Raw genomic sequence first — 19,475 nt, 5'->3', positions numbered from 1 at the left:
AATGGAAGAATTTTGGAACCTTTTGAAGTTGCTTTTTACACAAATTTCTATCTTTAACTGCGGCTATCCAGGATGCACTCAGTGTACTGTGAGAGAAGCATGGAGTATATGGTAAAAATCAGTGTTTGTGTCCAGATTGAAAGAAACAATAGAAATTACACATGAGAGTTATGATATCAATGAAAGGCATAAATATTCTCCCCATTTACATCATATTTTGCACATATTTCTCCTCATAATGTATAAATCATATGAAAAAAATGGATTACCTCCCTTTGACATAGAACAGCTTCCATTTGCAGCTGATTATTTCCATATGATCAAATTCCAGATTTGATACGATAAGAATGAGACATATTCTAACTATGACTTAATTTATGACGATTTATTTGAATGATTTTCGGATTGTAGTCTTTTTGAGACTTTAAAGACTAAGCAGCATTTTTTAAAAATAATTATCTATATGAAACTGAGAAAACTGTTTATCATAACTCTATAAAGAATATTATCTATCTAAGGTAAACTATTTCTTATCAGAATTCTGTTAAGAATGATATAGATATATCTGAGGAAATGATTTTCTTATCAGAATTCTATAACAATTCAATCTATCTGAGGAAACTTTTTTCCTGTTAGAATTCTGATAAGAATATATTATATATCCGAGAAAACGTTTTTCTTATCATAATTCTGTTAAGAAAACTATCTATCAAATGAAATTATTTTCTTAATAGCATTCTGTTAATAGTACTATCTGTTTGAGGAAAACATTTTCTTATCAAAATTCTGTTAAGAATATACTGTATATCTGGGGAAAAAATCTTATCAGAATTCTGTTAAGTGATACTATCTATCGGAAGAAACAAATTTCTTATCAGAAAATTCTGTTTAGAATATACTATCTATCTAGGGAAACGATTTTCTTATCAGAATTCTGTTTAGAATAGACTCTATATTTAGGGAAACAAGTTTCTTATCAGAATTCTGTTAAGGGATACTATCTATTTGGGAAAACAAGTTTCTTATCAGAATTCTGTTAAGGGATACTATCTATCTGAGAAAACTATTTTCTTATCAGAATTCGTATCAGAATTCTGTTTAGAATAGACTCTATATTTGGGGAAACAAGATTCTTATCAGAATTCTGTTAAGGGATACTATCTATTTGGGAAAACAAGTTTCTTATCAGAATTCTGTTAAGCAAACTATCTATCTGAGGAAACAATTTTCTTATCAGAATTCTGTTAAGCTATCTGTCGACCTGAGGAAACAATTTTCTTATCAGAATTCTGTTAAGGAATTATATCTATCTAACGAAACGATTTTCTTATCAGAATTCTGTTAAGGAATTATATCTAACTGAGGAAAATATTTTTCTTATCAGAATTCTGTTAAGAATATACTATATATCTGCGGAAACGATTTTCTTATCAGAATTCTGTTAAGCATACTATCTACCTGAGGAAAGAATCTTCTTATCAGAATTCTGTTAAGAATATACTATAAATCTGCGGAAACATCTTCTTTTAACAGAATTTTGTTAAAGAATATTTGTTAACATGGTTGAGGGATACTATCTGACTGAGGAAACGATTTTCTTATCAGAATTCCAGCTAAAATTTCTCAATATTAGAGTTTAATTTAGAATATACATATGTCAGTTAATGATTTTTTAACTATTTGAGACAACTACTAACTAGACGTATTTTGGGAGATATGTATTTTGTTAAGAAGTTTCGAAAATGAATGTCGATGGGTTTTCATTTGGTATGATATCTTATACATTTTGGAAATAGGTCATCTGATTTCTGTTACAAATCATAATATATATGTTTATCCAAATTACAACCTGAAATTTATTAACATTACACAACAAACACACACTTAAAGATTGCATTTCGTAGACATAGGAAGATGTGGTATGATTGCCAATGAGACAACTCGTTTATTTGTCAGAAGTTAATTATGACCATTAAATTAAAACACATATAGAAAAGACATTGAAAATGTGTTCACTTTTGAGTAAAATATTCCTCCATATGTGTTAAAAACAATGTATATTATAGAACGTTGTTATTCATATTCATAACACATTGTATGATAGACTAAAGACAAATTTTTTAAACAATATAGAAATGTTGAGACCAAAGCTTTACAACAACTTATGTCTTTGCATGTGTATGCTGACTGTTATTTGGCTAACACAACAAATATGAGATAAAAATGTATAAGTGGTTCTTTAAAGCCATAGTCATTCTGCATACTTATACAATAAGTAATAGATTTGATACATTACACGTAACAGCATCTATATAAGTTAACAGTGTATGACATTATCTCAATCCCAAAATAAATTTAAAGAGTTTTTTGTTTTTACATTTGTTACTTTTTTTTGGTGCATTGCGCTTATCAGAATTACATGTACGCAGTTAATAATGATGTTATCACAAAAACGCTGATGGATACATGTTATAAAATCAAATTACCTATCTCCTGATTGTCAATTTTTTTACACATTTTGTCAGTAAAAGAATTTAGTAAAGTTGATAGAGAAATACACCTACAGCAAAAAAAAAAAAAAAAAACAAAAAAATGAACAGAAAAACAAGGAGAACAAGAATGAGTCCATAGTACATGGATGCCCCATCCGCACTATCATTTTCTAAATTCAGTGGACCATGAAAATGGATTAAAAACTGTTATTTGACATTAAAATTAAAAAGATCATAATGAAAGGAACATGTGTACTAAGTTTCAAGTTTGTTGGACCAAAAACTTTGACCTGAAGCAGGACAGACGGACGGACAAACAAACAGACGGCACAAACCAGAAAAACAAAATGCCATAAATGGGGCATAAAAGAATAATGGGCCGTAGATGACGTCATTAACTTACACCTTTGAAAATTTATATTCAAGCAAATGTTAAGCTAATATTTTTAGCAAATTAGAAAACAGAAAATTTAGTTATATAATAAAACAAGTTTATTTCATTTTGGATGTATCATCAGCCTTGTCATGTTTATTGTTTTCAGTAGATCCTTCGTCCTTCGGTCCTTCATCCTTTGATCCTCCATCTTTCGGTTCTTCATCCTTCATATAATTTAGTATTCTATCCTTTAGTGTTGATGCTGGTTTTAACAAACAAATCTTATTGTCATCCACGTTGCATTTAACACAGCATATTATAAAACCTTCTTGATCTCCTTGAATGTCTTTTCTGTTCAAAACGTAAGAGTATTTATTTTCGTTGAAAATAAATTGGTCTCCTGTCATGTGTCCAATTTGTCTCTTACAAAAAATATAAGACTTTTCATACGTCTTAAGGGACAAAAACACTTTACCATTCCAGTCTACTATATGGCAGTCATTGCTTTTGCCCTCAATCTAAAAAAAAGAATGTATATATTATATATTATGAAATGAAATTAGATTAACTACATTTTTTAAAAACATTCCTAAAATTTGGTTTAAGTCTGATAGTTGATCATTTGCAACCATTCCACATCTCCTGGATCTTATATTACAGCCATGGGTTTAATTTGTAGATATACAAGAGCATTTCATACATCAGCAGTATGTCAACTGGGGCAGGGCTTATCAGACATAATTGACACAGGTTGTTTGTTTTCTTTCTTAAATTGTTTTACATTTTGCCATATCAGGTTCCATTATAGATTACCCTATTGGATTGGTTGCACTCATTGTTATACAATATACAGTGATATATAACTGCTTACATCATCTTTCGTATACAGTGGGTATTTGTCTGATTGGCACTCATACCTCTTTTTAAAACAGGGTCTGTCTAGAAAATAAGAGACGATCACCCTGTGATTCATCAAAAATAAATTGAGTTTCTTGATCTGACCACTTTATCATTGAAAAATTAATATCAATTTGATTGCAACTATTTGTATAATTTTGAAAACACTTACAGTATTCTCTACTGGAGGAGGAGTTTCAACACTAGTGGTAGGTAAAGGGAATGGTAAAACGCATTCTCTGAAATAGATACATTCATTCAATTTACACATGTGTATCAACGATATAAAGGTTGAAATATTTATCAAAAGTATTATTATTGCCACTGTTGTAGCCTTTCACTTTACATGCTTTTTAAATACTTTAGTTGTATTGTAAATTAGATTAAGCATTGGAAACCAATGCTGGTTTTAGTAATAGTGGCAAGTTTTTCAGCTAACATTTATGACAAATAAATCTTTAATAAAGGAATCTGCATTAAAACATTGTTCTGCAAAGGTCGTCTTTTATTTAGATATATTATATATATTAATATATTAGAAAAGATCTCAATAGAAGTATATGGTGTGTTCAATTTACCTGAGAATGTTTTATTGAAGAACATGCCTTTTTCTTTGCTGGCTTTCACATAAAATCAACCATTGGTTGCTTTTTTATGCACGTTTTCCTGGTCTGTAATGTATAAGTGCTCCATGTTTATAAAAGTGGAATTTTAATTTATTTAAATCAAATATTTTATTTTGAATAAAAATGGAATTGCTACAACCAATATAAAAACCTTACAACTTCAATATACATGCTTTCCTAATAAAATAAACTCATCATAGATACCAGGATTAAAATTTTATATTTACGCCAGATGTGCGTTTCGTCTACAAAAGACTCATCAGTGACGCTCGAATAAAAAACTGTTAAAATGTCAAATAAAGTATGAAGTTAAAAGCATTGATGACCAAAAATTCTTACAAGTTTAGACAAATACAACCACAATAACTAGCACCTCTATAATTACTCATACTAAAGCATTGTATAATCTATTTTCTCAAAGGTTTTATAATCACAATAAGGGTATACAAAATAAATGCCTTTATCTAGGAAACTAAACAACTAACCTTTTTTAAATGATAAATTAATAATAACATGTTCTATACTAAATAATGCTCATCTGGTTTGTAAAACGTTGGGGATATTCTCTATATATTACCATTAAAATAAAAACATTCAGTAGGAATTCTTAATATCATTTGCATCTTTTAATATCTTAATGAAAACAAATAAATCATCTTTTGAAAACAATCCAGAAAAGATATTGTTCCAATAAAAGGGCAATAAAATGTACTTAAGGTAGATAGGGTGTCTTCCTCCATCTTGGATTTGGAAATACCAGAAAACAAGGCCTAGATCTTTAATAGAATGTGCAAATTTTACGAGTAGTAGGTAATTCATGTGTAAGAACTTCCACTTCTGTATAGAAAATTACATGTTTTATCATATTCATGGTTGTATTTTACAAAAAACAGAAAAATTTTGTTTGATCAAAATTTTTCCAACTTTGCCACATAAGGGGAGGCAACTCAAATGCAAGGGCAGATAATTCAGATTAAGGTACTTTTACAATAGAATGTGTTAGGAATTTCTCTATTTTATTATGTAGCAAGAAAACGGGTCCGGTGACCCCATTTTTTCTTTTTCTTAACTGAAAGCATATTATTAAAGCTATCTTCTCATATGTTATCTCAAAATTCTATGGTGTAGTTTATGCTTTATTGCAGAAAATTGGGTTTTCCATGCATAATCTATACAAAATTTGTCAATTTTGAACACCGTGTAGCATGAAAATAAACCCGGTGACCCATTCTTTTTATTACTTTTTTTTAAAAAGCATAATATAAACTACATTTTGGCAAATTATTAAAAAATTCTATAGATTATAATTTAGACACCCCATCTACCTTAATCCAGAAAAGATGTTGTTCCAATAAAATTGCAATAAAATGTACTTGTTAATATATCTCTCTTTCTTTTCCATTCAAATTTAGATTTTCATTCGTATGCTGGTTTTTGTATTCCTAAAATACATATTTAATTTTTTTTTTATCTTAAAACACATTTAAACAAATAAAACTTTCATTTAATGCGATTATAACAAGTGATTGATTGATTGTTGGTTGCTTACCGTCCAGTGGCAAATATTTCATGCATATTCAGGACGAGAACAAGTTCACAATAAATACAATAGGTAGGTTGTTGTAATAGAGGCCATCAAGGATGATAGTCGGGGAAATTTGGACTGCCACTGGAAAATGAGGGTATATTGGATAGGGACAGAAATTTTGCCTTGCAACAGGCCACCTACGGACCCCTCAAAGAGTTGTTGCAAGGGTTCTTAACGTGCAAAGAGCGTGGCACTCTCTTTACACGAGGCATCGGATTTAACGTCCCCCTTCTGACCGGACGTGACTGCGAACTTGATACATCCCGCACAGCCAAACGGACGCCCCACTTCAGCAAGCGTTTTACTGCCGGTCGGGAGAAGACCAAGTGACCATATTTCTATACCCCAGTCACCCTTGGGGTGTATAACAAGTGAAACTGCTCACTACTAATAGTGTAAAAATATGGAAGTGTTCGGTAAACAAGAAGTTGTCAAGTGATGAATCTGAAAAAGCATCACACAGTAAAGCTTACTTATATAAACCCTGAAACCAAATTCAGAAATCCTTGTATTATAGTTCAAGAGAAAAATGTGACGAAAATTTTCACAATGAAATGCTCTTCAACTTTGTAATTGTTTGGCTTTATAAATGTTTTGATAAGTCTTATGTAGACGAAACGCGCGTCTGGCGTACTAAATTATAATCCTGGTACCTTTGATAACTATATTCAATTTGACTATCATGTGTAAAATCATACAAGTGTTCGGTAAACATGAATTTGGCGAGTGATGAATCTGAAAACGCATCACACGGTATAGCTGACTTACCAAATTTCAGAAATCCTTGTAGTGTAGTTCCTGAGAAAAATGTGAGGAAAAATATTCATGGGACAGACGGACTGACGGAAGAATGGATGGATGGAAGGACAGACATAGGTAAAACAGTATACCCCCTTTTTAGCTCACCTGGCCCGAAGGGCCAAGTGAGCTTTTCTCATCACTTGGCGTCCGTCGTCCGTCGTCGTCCGTCGTCGTTAACTTTTACAAAAATCTTCTCCTCTGAAACTACTGGGCCGAATTAAACCAAACTTGGCCACAATCATCATTGGGGTATCTAGTTTAAAAAATGTGTGGCGTGACCCGGCCAATCAACCAAGATGGCCGCCATGGCTAAAAATAGAACATAGGGGTAAAACGCAGTTTTCAGCTTATAACTCAAAAACCAAAGCATTTAGAGCAAATCTGACATGGGGTAAAATTGTTTATCAGGTCAAGATCTATCTGCCCTGAAATTTTCAGATGAATCCGACAACCCGTTGTTGGGTTGCTGCCCCTGAATTGGTAATTTTCGTGAATTTTTGCTGTTTTTGGTTATTATCTTGAATATTATTATAGATAGAGATAAACTGTAAACAGCAATAATGTTCAGCAAAGTAAGATTTACAAATAAGTCAACATGACCAAAATGGTCAGTTGACCCCTTTAGGAGTTATTGCCCTTTATAGTCAATTTTTAACCATTTTTCGTAAATCTTAGTAATCTTTTAGAAAAATCTTCTCCTCTGAAACTACTGTGCCAAATTAATCCAAACTTGGCCACAATCATCATTGGGGTATCTAGTTTAAAAAATGTGTCCGGTGACCCGGTCAACCAACCAAGATGGCCGCCATGGCCAAAAATAGAACAGAGGGGTAAAATGCAGTATTTGGCTTATAACTAAAAAACCAAAGCATTTAGAACAAATCTGACATGGGGTAAATTGTTTATCAAGTCAAGATCTATTTGTCCTTAAATTTTCAGATATATCGGACAACCCGTTGTTGGGTTGCTGCCCCTGAATTGGTAATTTTAAGGAAATTTTACTGTTTCGGGTTATTATCTTGAATATTATTATAGATAGAGATAAACTGTAAACAGCAATAATGTTCAGCAAAGTAAGATTTACAAATAAGTCAGCATGACTGAAATGATCAGTTGACTGACCCCTTTAGGAGTTATTGCCCATTATAGTCAATTTTTAACCATTTTTCGTAAATCTTAGTAATCTTTTACAAAAATCTTCTACTCTGAAACTACCAGGCTAAATTTTACCAAACTTGGCCACAATCATCATTGGGGTATCTAGTTTAAAAATTTGACCGGTGACCCGGTCAACCAACCAAGATGGCCGCCATGGCTAAAAATAGAACATAAGGGTAAAATGCGGTTTTTGGCTTATAACTCAAAAACCAAAGCATTTAGAGCAAATCTGACATCGGGTAAAATTGTTTATCAGGTCAAGATCTATCTGCCCTGAAATTTTCAGATGAATCGGACAACCCGTTATTGGGTTGCTGCCCCTGAATTGGTAATTTTAAGGAAATTTTACTGTTTTGGTTTATTATCTTGAATATTATTATAGATAGAGATAAACTGTAAACAGCAATAATGTTCAGCAAAGTAAGATTTACAAGTAAGTCAACATGACCAAAATGGTCAGTTGACCCCTTTAGGAGTTATTGCCCTTTATAGTCAATTTTTAACCATTTTTCGTAAATCTTAGTAATCTTTTACAAAAATCTTCTCCTCTGTAACTACTGGGCCAAATGAAACCAAACTTGGCCACAATCATCATTGGGGTATCTAGTTTAAAAAATGTGTGGCGTGACCCGGCCAACCAACCAAGATGGGCGCCATGGCTAAAAATAGAACATAGGGGTAAAATTCAGTTTTTGGCTTATAACTCAAAAACCAAAGCATTTAAAGTAAATCTGACAAGTAGTAAAATTGTTTATCAGGTCAAGATCTATCTGCCCTGAAATTTTCAGATGAATCCGACAACCCGTTGTTGGGTTGCTGCCCCTGAATTGGTAATTTTAAGGAAATTTTGCTGTTTTTGGTTATTATCTTGAATATCATTATAGATAGAGATAAACTGTAAAAAGCAATAAATGTCAGCAAAGTAAGATCTACAAATAAGTCAACATGACCGAAATGGTCAGTTGACCCCTTTAGGAGTTATTGCCCTTTATAGTCAATTTTTAACCATTTTTCGTAAATCTTAGTAATCTTTTACAATAATCTTCTCCTCTGAAACTACTGGGCCAAGTTCATTATAGATAGAGATAATTGTAAGCAGCAAGAATGTTCAGTAAAGTAAGATGTACAAACACAATACCATCACCAAAAGAAAATTTTGTCATGAATCCATCTGCGTCCTTTGTTTAATATTCACATAGACCAAGGTGAGCGACACAGGCTCTTTAGAGCCTCTAGTTTTTCAAAGCGGGGGTGTAATAAGGTTTTATGGGTTAAACTTCTTTCTGATTACTAAGTCCGCCAAAAATATTACACTATTATGTTCCACATAAACATCGCTGACTATATTATGGTATTTTATGCGACCGTCATAAAAGTGTGAGGTTTAGCTAGCTAAGTAAAAACCAGGTTTAATCAAACATAAAAAATGCCTGTATCAAGTTTCAACCCTTAACATCGGTATTTGAGAACGCAATGGATGTAAAATATGACCTACTAGCTTAAAATTTATTATCTTATAGATTAAGATATTTGAATGTTGCATTATTATTATTATTCCTCACAATGTTTTAGATTTTTACAATAAGATATAGTAATCTAGTTACCTCTTCTTGTTTCTTCAACATTGAGCAGTGTTTTTCAAGTGCTGCTTTTTCAGCTTTCAAATATCCCTTTTCCTCTAATAATTTCTGAAAAAAAAAATATGTCTTTTATTAAAAATCATTAAACAATTCTATTTTTGCAAAATACGCAACTTTTTATTCGAATTTATATGTTAATATAATATGTTAGCAAACTCGTCTTTCTGAAAATTTAGTATATATATTGTTTTATGTAGTTTAGAATTTTAGCACTTAACACTTAAACCTCATTTGTAAATAAAGTTCTAATAGTTATAATATAAAATACCTCATTCTGTTCTTTAATCCTGGTGAAATCAACTCTTATTTTTTTCTATGTCTGCTGTCAAATTCTATAAAATGCAATTGAAAACTATTCTAGCATAGTTTGCTTCAGTGGAACTAGTTTTTTTTATATAAAATGAAGCTATATGTAGATGGATTTTTTTTTGATTTTTTTTTTACATCTACATACAATGCTTTATTTTATATAAAAAAAACAATATTTGTTCTTCTCAAGATTAAAAGAATGTTTGCTTGAAAAACGTAATTTGTTTCAATGATTTTGGGTATTAAGTCAAAAGAGATGGTAAAGTTACCAAAGGGACATTCAAACTTTCAAGTTGAAATTAAATGTAATTGCAAAAAACGACCAACACTTGTATCTGGCTTGTGAAGATTTAAGTTATAATTGAGTATCTTTAACAGCATATATGTTCTAGGGAAGAAATCCAACAAAATCAAAATTAAATAACAAAGAAAGAATTCAATTATATGTTGACAGCTCTTTTATTCCTACCTTTTTCTCTTCTTCCAAATGGATAATACGTTTATTCAATATAACAACTTGTTCATTTAAACCATAAAAAGAGATAAGGTGTCAAGGGTTAGTATCATATAAAAGTATGGAATAAAAAGGGCAATATGTTCACTAGTTCATTATACTATGATAACAAAAAAAAAAGCCAATCACAGTTGTTGATAAATAATTATTTTTCATTTTTATGGCAGTTTTTAATTGAGATTTCTAAACTGAATAAGTAATATAACCAAAACATATTAATATGTTCTTTGTTCTAATTAAAATCATGCATGATGAGCACATTGTGAATTATTTTTCTTGAAACGTTTGTTTTTATGAAGCACTTACAACCAATTTGGTTTTATATTGACATGAACATTTAAAAGACCTCTGTTATAATCATGAAAAGAAAATAACCTTTGTATTCTCCTCTAAATCTTGAAATGTGTTTTTGATCATGCTAAACATTTTTTGTTCTTGTCATTTATAAAGAGGTAAATACATCAGACAATTTAAATTCATCATGGAAGTAATTGACTACTATCTGAATCTCACAAACAGCAAATAAATAGCTGGTAAGATTGCATGGGAAAATTGATTTAGAGATAATTGATATGACCACACTATTGAAAACATTAACAAACATCAAAAGATTCTGACATCTAGTTAGTTTCAGACACTTGTGATATAAACAGGCAAGTTGAAAACTTCACCTCCATCTAAATTTCAAGATTTTATCATGAAATATGTAATTATTATAGAGCTTGAAATAGTGACCATGGTGACCAGCTCATCCCTACAACTCAATTTATTCAACAACACTACCTGCTAAAGTTTACTCAGGAATGCAATAATCATTCCATAAAATTTCTAGACCTTGAAATCCTCAAAGACGAAGATATGAAATGCTATAAAAAAAATACAGAAAAATTCCAACATCTTCTTAAAAACCCAAACCAACCCATTTGGAACTTTAAATCCTATATTAAAGGCAAAGGTATTCATTTACATAGAAGAAACACAAACCAGAAAGAAAACTTTTTATTGAAAGACTATTTTATTAACTGAAATTGGTAAAACAAGTTTTATCAAATTCAATGACAGAAAAGATAAACATGATTAAGAAAAAGGAAAAAGTTTAAAATAGATGTTATGTATCATTCATTACATATTATCATCCTCAAGCAGAAGAACTTCAAAAAGTATTCAGGAAATACTGGCATCATATCAAGCTTGAATGTATGGTAGTATGTTTTTGAAATGTTTTTAATTCTTGTATTATGAGGTATGTTTAAGGAATATCATTAAAATATTTAATAAAATTAAAAAAAAAAACATTTTTAGAACATAATTCAAACATTTTTCTGGTCTAAATGTTCAGAAAATGTTAAAAAAAAACAACATTTTATATAACATTGTATAAATGTTTAATAAATGTTATATTCTAAAAACATCTTTGAAATATTTTCAAAACATTTTTCAAAACATGTCAATATCTTTAAAACATCATTAAAATGTTTCAGAATTTGTATCAATGTTTTGTATCAATGTTTTGTGTGTATGTTTATAGAATATCATTGAATGTTTGATCACATTAAAAAAAATAATTTTAAAACATAATCCAAACATTTCTTCTGGTTGTACTGTTCAGAAAATATAATCAGAACATTAAATAAAATGTTTGAACATGTATAACTTATTGTGCATTCAATTAGTATCCCCCCTCCCCCAAAGATTTCAAATTTTCTGTTGGTTTTACAGCTGATATTAATAAGTATATAGCTAAAGGTAATATCTTTGGTTAGCTTGCTTGCTAGCTGAACTGTGAATTCATTGTAAGGTAAGGTATACCATCCTCCTTTCGAAGTAACTTGTCCTACAGACAGTCAGATCGGCAGGAGGGTGGTATACCTTACCTTACAAGGACTTCAAAGTTCAGCTAGCAAGCAAGCTAACCAAAGATGATACCTTTAGCTACATACTTATTGAAATTGGCTGTAATTGCTGAACTTATGTTCCTTCTTTTGATCCAAAAAGTTCTGGAAGCTTCTAACATTATTGAAAACAAAGATGTAGAAATGGACTTCACTATGTCAAGACCAAATAGAATTCCAGGTAAAATTATTGTGGTAGTTATTGTGTTGTGCCTACATAACATATTTACTATTATACCCCTAAGGTCTTTATATGACTTGACAAGTTATATTATTTTTGGTAGCATTATAAATTAATTCTTAAAGGGCATTTTAAACAGTTGTCAGGTTAAGTGTTTTTTTTGTTTTTTTTTCAACTTTTTACATCTTTTCATAAACTAATACTACAATAATTAAGAAAATATCAGGGGTGGATCCAACCATTTTCATAAAGGGGGGGTCCAAACCCAGGATATATGGGGGTTTCAAGCACACGTTTAGATACAACTGCATTGATCGTCTAAAAAAGGGAAAGTTTTAGTTTAAACATATTTATTTATAGTGGATTGGGAAACAAGATAGTGTATGACTTACAATGCAACATACATAGTTTAAACAAATTCATTCATAGTGGATTGGGAAACAAGATATAAATATAATAATATATTGCAACTTATATTAATCCCTTTCCACTTTAGCCTGCTCTTTTTCGAAATCTACAAGAGTGTCTTTAACGTGCAAGAGATATGGCTCTCTCTTAACACGAGTCAGCCATTTATCGTCCCCTTCCGACGGACTATCATCGTTTCCTCAAGACCATACTCGCAAATGGTGCCAAGGGAGAGCCGAAAATTGAGTTCCTGAAATTTTCATCCCGAACGGGAATTGAACCAGGAACCTTTGTGTTAGTAGTCCGATACACTAACCACTACACCACGGCTCTCTGTGGGGGAGTTGCCCCCTAGATCCGCCACTGAATATGAAATGAAAGGATTAACAATCAAAAGACATTTAAAGGTGTTGTTGACATGAATTAGGAAACCAACTAGAAAATATTTATAAGTTTATTAACATGTCAACTCAGAACTAAATTATAAGATTTTTTTTTCAGTACCGCCAAAGGAAGTGTTGGATTTTTTTATGGCATTGAATAAACCAGATGTTAAAAGGTTTATAACTCGCTTGTGCAATCATTTTGAAGGTACTACTGACTCAGAAGTTCATCAACGTCATCAGTGTTATGAGGTAACAATTATTTTTTTTTTATCTCTTATTCATTATGAAATTGTTAGTGTCAGCATATAGTGGACACTGAGATGTCACAGTCTTGAATATATTTCAGCTTTTTGTAGCTGACATATTTTTTTAAAGGTGTATGATGCAGAAATGGTCAACACACACTTTTAAATGACCATATAATAAAATGGTCTAAATGTTTGGTCTTTTAGTTGAGTCTCACTGTGAGATATTGATTTTTCTGACTTCTAATTTTTATTCAGTGTACCACTACAACAGGGAAAAAGATCCTATTGAAAAACTTTCATTTTTGGCATAATTAATTTGAGCCTAATTTGTTAAATCATGTTTTGATGTCTGATCTATCTTGAAAGAAAAGGAAGTTTAACCGTCTTATAGAATGTACTGTAATTTTTTCAATTGGAATAATATGTAATTAACAAATCGGTACTTTTTTTCAAAGTTTCACAGGAGGTGAAAAATAAATACATGCGAATAATGTATATTTTGGGGAAAAAAAAACAACATGAAATAAGAAAGTTAAGGAACACACTTATTTAATTGCAATTCAAAATACACAAAAATTGTAACACACCAAAACATATCTTCATGGTAATAAGTAATAATATACATACATTTAACTTTTATTTAATTTTTGTACCATTAACCTACCATGAGTTAAAAGCGCCATCTGACATCAACAAAAATGAAGATTTGACCATTAATAACCATGGTAACAGCGGTAGCAGTAAACTAACAGATTTAGATATGAATACTAGTGATACATTGGAGAGATTTGAAGAAAATGAAAATGTAAGTTTTAAGGGGGCTCCTGGGTATAAATCAAATTTTTTTTCTAATATAGGATTTCGCTATATTTTTTTATAAATGAAATTTATCATATACTTAAAAGAAAAATGAAATAAAAACATGGGGTCACCGTCCATTTAACTCACAATCTGCCTTTACAAGAAGCATACATTTTTGTTAATTTCCTTTTTTTCTGTTGAGCTAATAGGAGAAATATCAAAATAAAAAAAATAACCTAATTACAGAAATTGCTTAAATTTTACAATTATTTGAAAACAATAATAAAAAATATAGGTCACCGATGAGTTAAAAAAGATATTTCAAATTTAATGCCAAAAATGGCATTTTTGCACCAAAGGGAGATAATTTGGAGCTTTTTCAATGATATAAACATTTTAAAAGTCATCTGGGGCCAAACCGAATCGTTTTTTTTTTGGGTTGATTTTTGTACCATATAATAACGTAATAACGTATAGTGTAATAAATTAAATTTGTAATGAAAAAATAAAGGTTTAATTTTTTGCTGAAATTTTTGTACCCACGAGCCACCTTAAGCAGATTAAATGTCTTTTTTTTTTAACTAAAATTTGTCAATGAAAAATATTGTAATGACAATAATTCTTGTCTTGCTGTTAGTATGTGCATCAAATATCAATGATCCTTTTGAATTACATAGTAGGATTTTATTTTTTCCACATCTGTCAACTCAAGATTTTTTTTAATTTAATTTTCACTATACAAATTTATATGTACTAATGTTTGCATGATTATTACTATATTATTATAGAAATATTCTGAAATAATAATAATAAGGGTTTGTTTTATGATCATGTAAATAAAAAAAAATAACCAATTTAAATCTTTTTTTAATCAAATGCTAGAAACGTAAAAACAAGGAGATGTGGTATAATGATTGTCAATGAGACCAACTATCCACCAACAATGAATGACTATTTTCTGTATTCCAAACCACTTATCGTCCTGAGCATGAAACTAAAAAACTGAAAATATTTTTTTTTAGTTTGATTGACAATGAGAGTACTACCTAAAAGGGACCGAATGACACTAGCAACTATCGATAACCGTATGGCCTTCAAGAATGAAAAAACCACATTGCATATAGCAAGCTTTACAAGGCCCTATATCGGCATCAGTATTTTCCCTCTACTCATATATTTTTTGATGGTTGTGCTTGAAAGATACCAAGAACAATGTAAAAATGTCATATTATTAACTGTAGGTACGTTTATCTCTTACTCGTTGTTTGCAATTGTTTTTATTTTATTTTAATCTGGCATCATATAATTATGTTGCAGATCAAACACCTGAGTTGTTCTGGAGGAGATACGGTAAAGCAGAGTGTAAGAAGGATTATGGGCACAATCCTGGAAAACTGTATTGCCATGAAATTGAATTGGCTAGGGAGAGGGGACAAGACTGTTTTTTCCCGTATGATCCTTAAAGATGTTTTAATAAGCAAGTATTACACTTTATGGGTTCTTTATGGCAAATTATACCCACAAATCCTTCTAATACTAATGAATTTCTGACCATTAGACAAATTACCAATATTAAAAAAAGAAAAAAAAAGATTGGTTATTTAAGATTTTATTTTGTATTAAATAGTGTTTAAAATATTTAGAATAAACGTTAATTTATATTACATATCTAGTAGGGAGATTACGCACGCATTCATTAGGCAAATACACAATTCAAGTTTACTTATAACTTTATTACAGAGTCGGTTAGAAAAAACCCGTAGCTGTAAAGAGTCTTCAGATAAGGAGATAAATGATGCAGCTAAAGATTGGCTGCGCTTTAGCCTTGACAGAGAAGGTGACAGGAAACAGAGAAGGGAAAAAAAGAATAACATAAATAATAATGACACTGTTGAAATTCAAATTGAGGAGGACAATACTCGTGGTCACGACCAATGATATCAAATTTAAAATAAATAAAGTTTCATCTTCTGAATTATTTAATTTTTAATCTGGATCTGGAACCAATACAACTAAAATTACATCTCATAAAAAATTATTTGTATGAGCGACTTACCATAAGCCATACGTCAATTGTTCTGTTAAAGAAATAAATAAAATTAATATAAAAAAAGAAGATGTGGTATGATTGCTAATGAGACAACTCTTTACAAGAGACCAAATGACACAGAGTTTATCTGCTCGATCCATTAAACATTGCCAAAGAAATATCTTAGTGTCACACAATAAATGAAATTAAAGAGACAAAATTCATGAAACAAACAAGGATCATGTGCTCCGGAGTATTTATCATGTCCAGCTCCTCATGCAGCATCCATTGTGATTTGGTTGATACAATGGACCAACGTATTGTCAACATAAAAATGAGAAATATCTACCATCTAGAGTCACCTTCTTGAGCATTCCTATATATAGCAGTTCGCTCTGGAACCAACCTAAAAATCACAAAGATCCTGCAACCTTCAACGATCAGGACATTGATCTCCGCCATCAAATTGATGGACTAAATTTCGAAATAAAGGATCTCAATACATCACTTAATTCTGTCTCTCCAAACTTCAACTTAGTTATTCTGCATAACCCCAGCAGGCTAACTTGTCGTAATTCAGGCTCAATTCCAAGATTTCATTATAATTTAGATCTTTACAGAGACGGAATTCATCCTGATAGGCTATTATCAAAAGTTTGGCTTAAAAACTTAAAAATTCAAATATGTAACGACTGCTGGACTGAAATTTAGATAACAAGCAACTATATTTTACTGTACATTGGTATGAGTGGGAACCTCCACTCTACACCATTCCTAGTGTATAATACAAGACACTTAATGGTATGTGTGGGAATCTCCACTCCACACCATTCCTTCTGTATAATACAAGACACTTAATGGTATGAGTGGGAACCTCCACTCAACACCATCCATACATTACGGAAGAGACTAGAGTAACTTTTGATGTACATATACTCTTAAATCTTCCATTTTAGAGGGAAGTTATATATATGTATAGCTTCAATGGCTATATCATGATTCTGTGCCTTGCGAGGTTCTAATGATAAATCGAAGAAGAAAGGCAATAAAATTGCTATCTTACTAGCAACGACTAACTTTTTGAAACATACAGGTAAAAGAAATAGTCGTTGCTAGCATATGTATACACACCATTCCACAAGGTGCATCTAAAGATAATCAAAGTATTCCTGCCCTAAATTTTAACGATAACGATGCCAAGTGATATAGTTTCAATAGTATATACCTAGCGTCGTATATCACAGTTAGATAAAGCGTCACCCAGGGCACTCAAGATCAACAGCTGTGGATCCCAACACGACTCGGCACCCATAGAAATATTATTTCTTGAAGTAAAATTCCTCATTATATATATAAAATGTTGAGAATTGTTGGGTTTTTAATTTTTAGTATTCTGTATGGTATAAAATCGGTATATGGTATATCACAGTTAGATAAAGCGTCACCCAGGGCACTCAAGATCAACAGCTGTGGATACCAACACGACTCGGCACCCATAGAAATATTATTTTTGAAGTAAAATTCCTCATTATATATATAAAATGTTGAGAATTGTTGGGTTTTAAATTTTTAGTATTCTGTATAGTGTGTAAGCATGAAAGTGAATCAGAACATATAATAAATTTGAATTAATCTTAAGAAGCAATAAATTTCAAAGACTTCTGCTTCAGAAATTGCAATGTATTCCAAAATATGAATTTGTTGTCTTAGTTTTAACATATTAAAATGGTTTTTAGTTTGTATTATGATATCATGTTGGTTATATTTTATTTGTAAATAAGTAACTTCGCTTTTAATCTCTAGTTTAAGTGAATTTACAGACAAATAAGGAATTATTACCCTTTAAAGTCAAATTTAATCAATTTTCATAATTGTTTTAATCTTTTAGAGAAGTCTTCTCCTGTAACAACTGGGATAAATCTACCCAAATTTGGGCACGCTCATCATTAGGGTATGTAGTTTAAAATGTTTGATGACCATGCCAACCTACATTGATTGATTGATTGATTGTTGGTTGCTTAACGTCCAGTGGCAAATATTTCATGCATATTCAGGACGAGAACAAGTTAACAATAAATACAATGCCAACCTACATGGCAGACGTGGCTAAAAATAGAACATAGGGGGACAATGCAGTGTTTAGTTATATCTCTGAAACTAAAGCAATTGTATAACAGTTGCATTATTTCATGCATCAATTGTAAATGAGAATACCAGGTGAGTGATTGATTGATTGTTGGTTGCGTAACGTCCAGTGGGAAATATTTCATGCATATTCAGGACGAGAACAAGTTCACAATAAAAACAATAGGTAGGTTTTGTCATAATTGAGGCCATTTGGGATGATGGTCAGGGAAATTTTGACTGCCACGGGAAAATGAGGTTATATTGGATAGGGACAGAAATTTTGCCTTGCAACAGGCCAACTACGGACCCCTAAAAGAGTAGTTGCAAGGGTTCTTAACGTGCAAAGAGCGTGACACTCTCTTTACACGAGGCATCGGATTTAACGTCCCAAATCTGACCGGGTGACTGCGAACTTGATACATTCCGCACAGCCAAAAGGACGCCCCACTTCGGGAATCGTTTTACTGCCGGTCGGGAGAAGACCAAGTGACCATATTTCTATTCCCCAGTCACCCCAGTACACAATGCTTGTCAACACCAAACACTGATCAAGTCACTTTCGTCATTCTCATATTATAAAAAAAAAATAATTATGTTACTTTATTTATAGGAAAAAGAACAAATTAGAGATATATTTAAAAGCAGGGACATCTGTGTTCCATGGACACATTCTTGTTTTATTTAATACATATTTTAGTGTATTAAAGTAAGTATACTGCTTCCACCTTTCAAAATTCTAGCAAAGCTGTATCTATTTAATTGATAAATAAATGATACTAAGTTGAAACTGTACAGTCACCGGTCAGGATTATTTCAGAAGTGAAATTATAATACAATGTATGTTACATATTTCCTATGATTTGTAATTTTAAACAACACACAGAGGCTTTGCATTAATGTTTTACAAGAGAGACACCAAAAGATGCAGTCAACATTTATCATTTTTATCAAAATACGCCCAGAACAAACCATGGGTACACTAAGCTTGAAATATGGTGCTTT

The 19,475-nt window shown here is 31.2% G+C and overlaps 1 protein-coding gene and 1 long non-coding RNA gene across 2 annotated transcripts; both read right to left on the bottom strand.

Moving 5' to 3' along the window:
* Positions 1–2,607: 2,607 nt before the first annotated feature.
* On the bottom strand, positions 2,608–4,051 carry LOC143043479 (uncharacterized). The gene is made up of 2 exons (XM_076215761.1): positions 3,938–4,051; positions 2,608–3,386 (listed from the first exon to the last, which is right to left on the bottom strand). The coding sequence occupies exons 1-2, from the start codon at positions 4,034–4,036 to the stop codon at positions 2,985–2,987; spliced, it is 501 nt and encodes a 166-aa protein (XP_076071876.1). The 5' UTR covers positions 4,037–4,051; the 3' UTR covers positions 2,608–2,984.
* Positions 4,052–5,764: 1,713 nt separating this feature from the next.
* LOC143043478 (uncharacterized) lies at positions 5,765–9,929 on the bottom strand. Its single transcript, XR_012968418.1, has 3 exons — positions 9,847–9,929; positions 9,543–9,626; positions 5,765–5,833 (listed from the first exon to the last, which is right to left on the bottom strand). It is a non-coding gene; the product is annotated as an uncharacterized LOC143043478 (long non-coding RNA).
* Between the last annotated feature and the right edge of the window lie 9,546 nt (positions 9,930–19,475).

Source organism: Mytilus galloprovincialis, chromosome 8 (genome assembly GCF_965363235.1).
Source record: "Mytilus galloprovincialis chromosome 8, xbMytGall1.hap1.1, whole genome shotgun sequence".
Lineage (NCBI taxonomy): Eukaryota > Metazoa > Mollusca > Bivalvia > Mytilida > Mytilidae > Mytilus > Mytilus galloprovincialis.
Note: the sequence above shows the minus strand (reverse complement) of the source record. Positions and strands in the feature narration are given on the sequence as shown.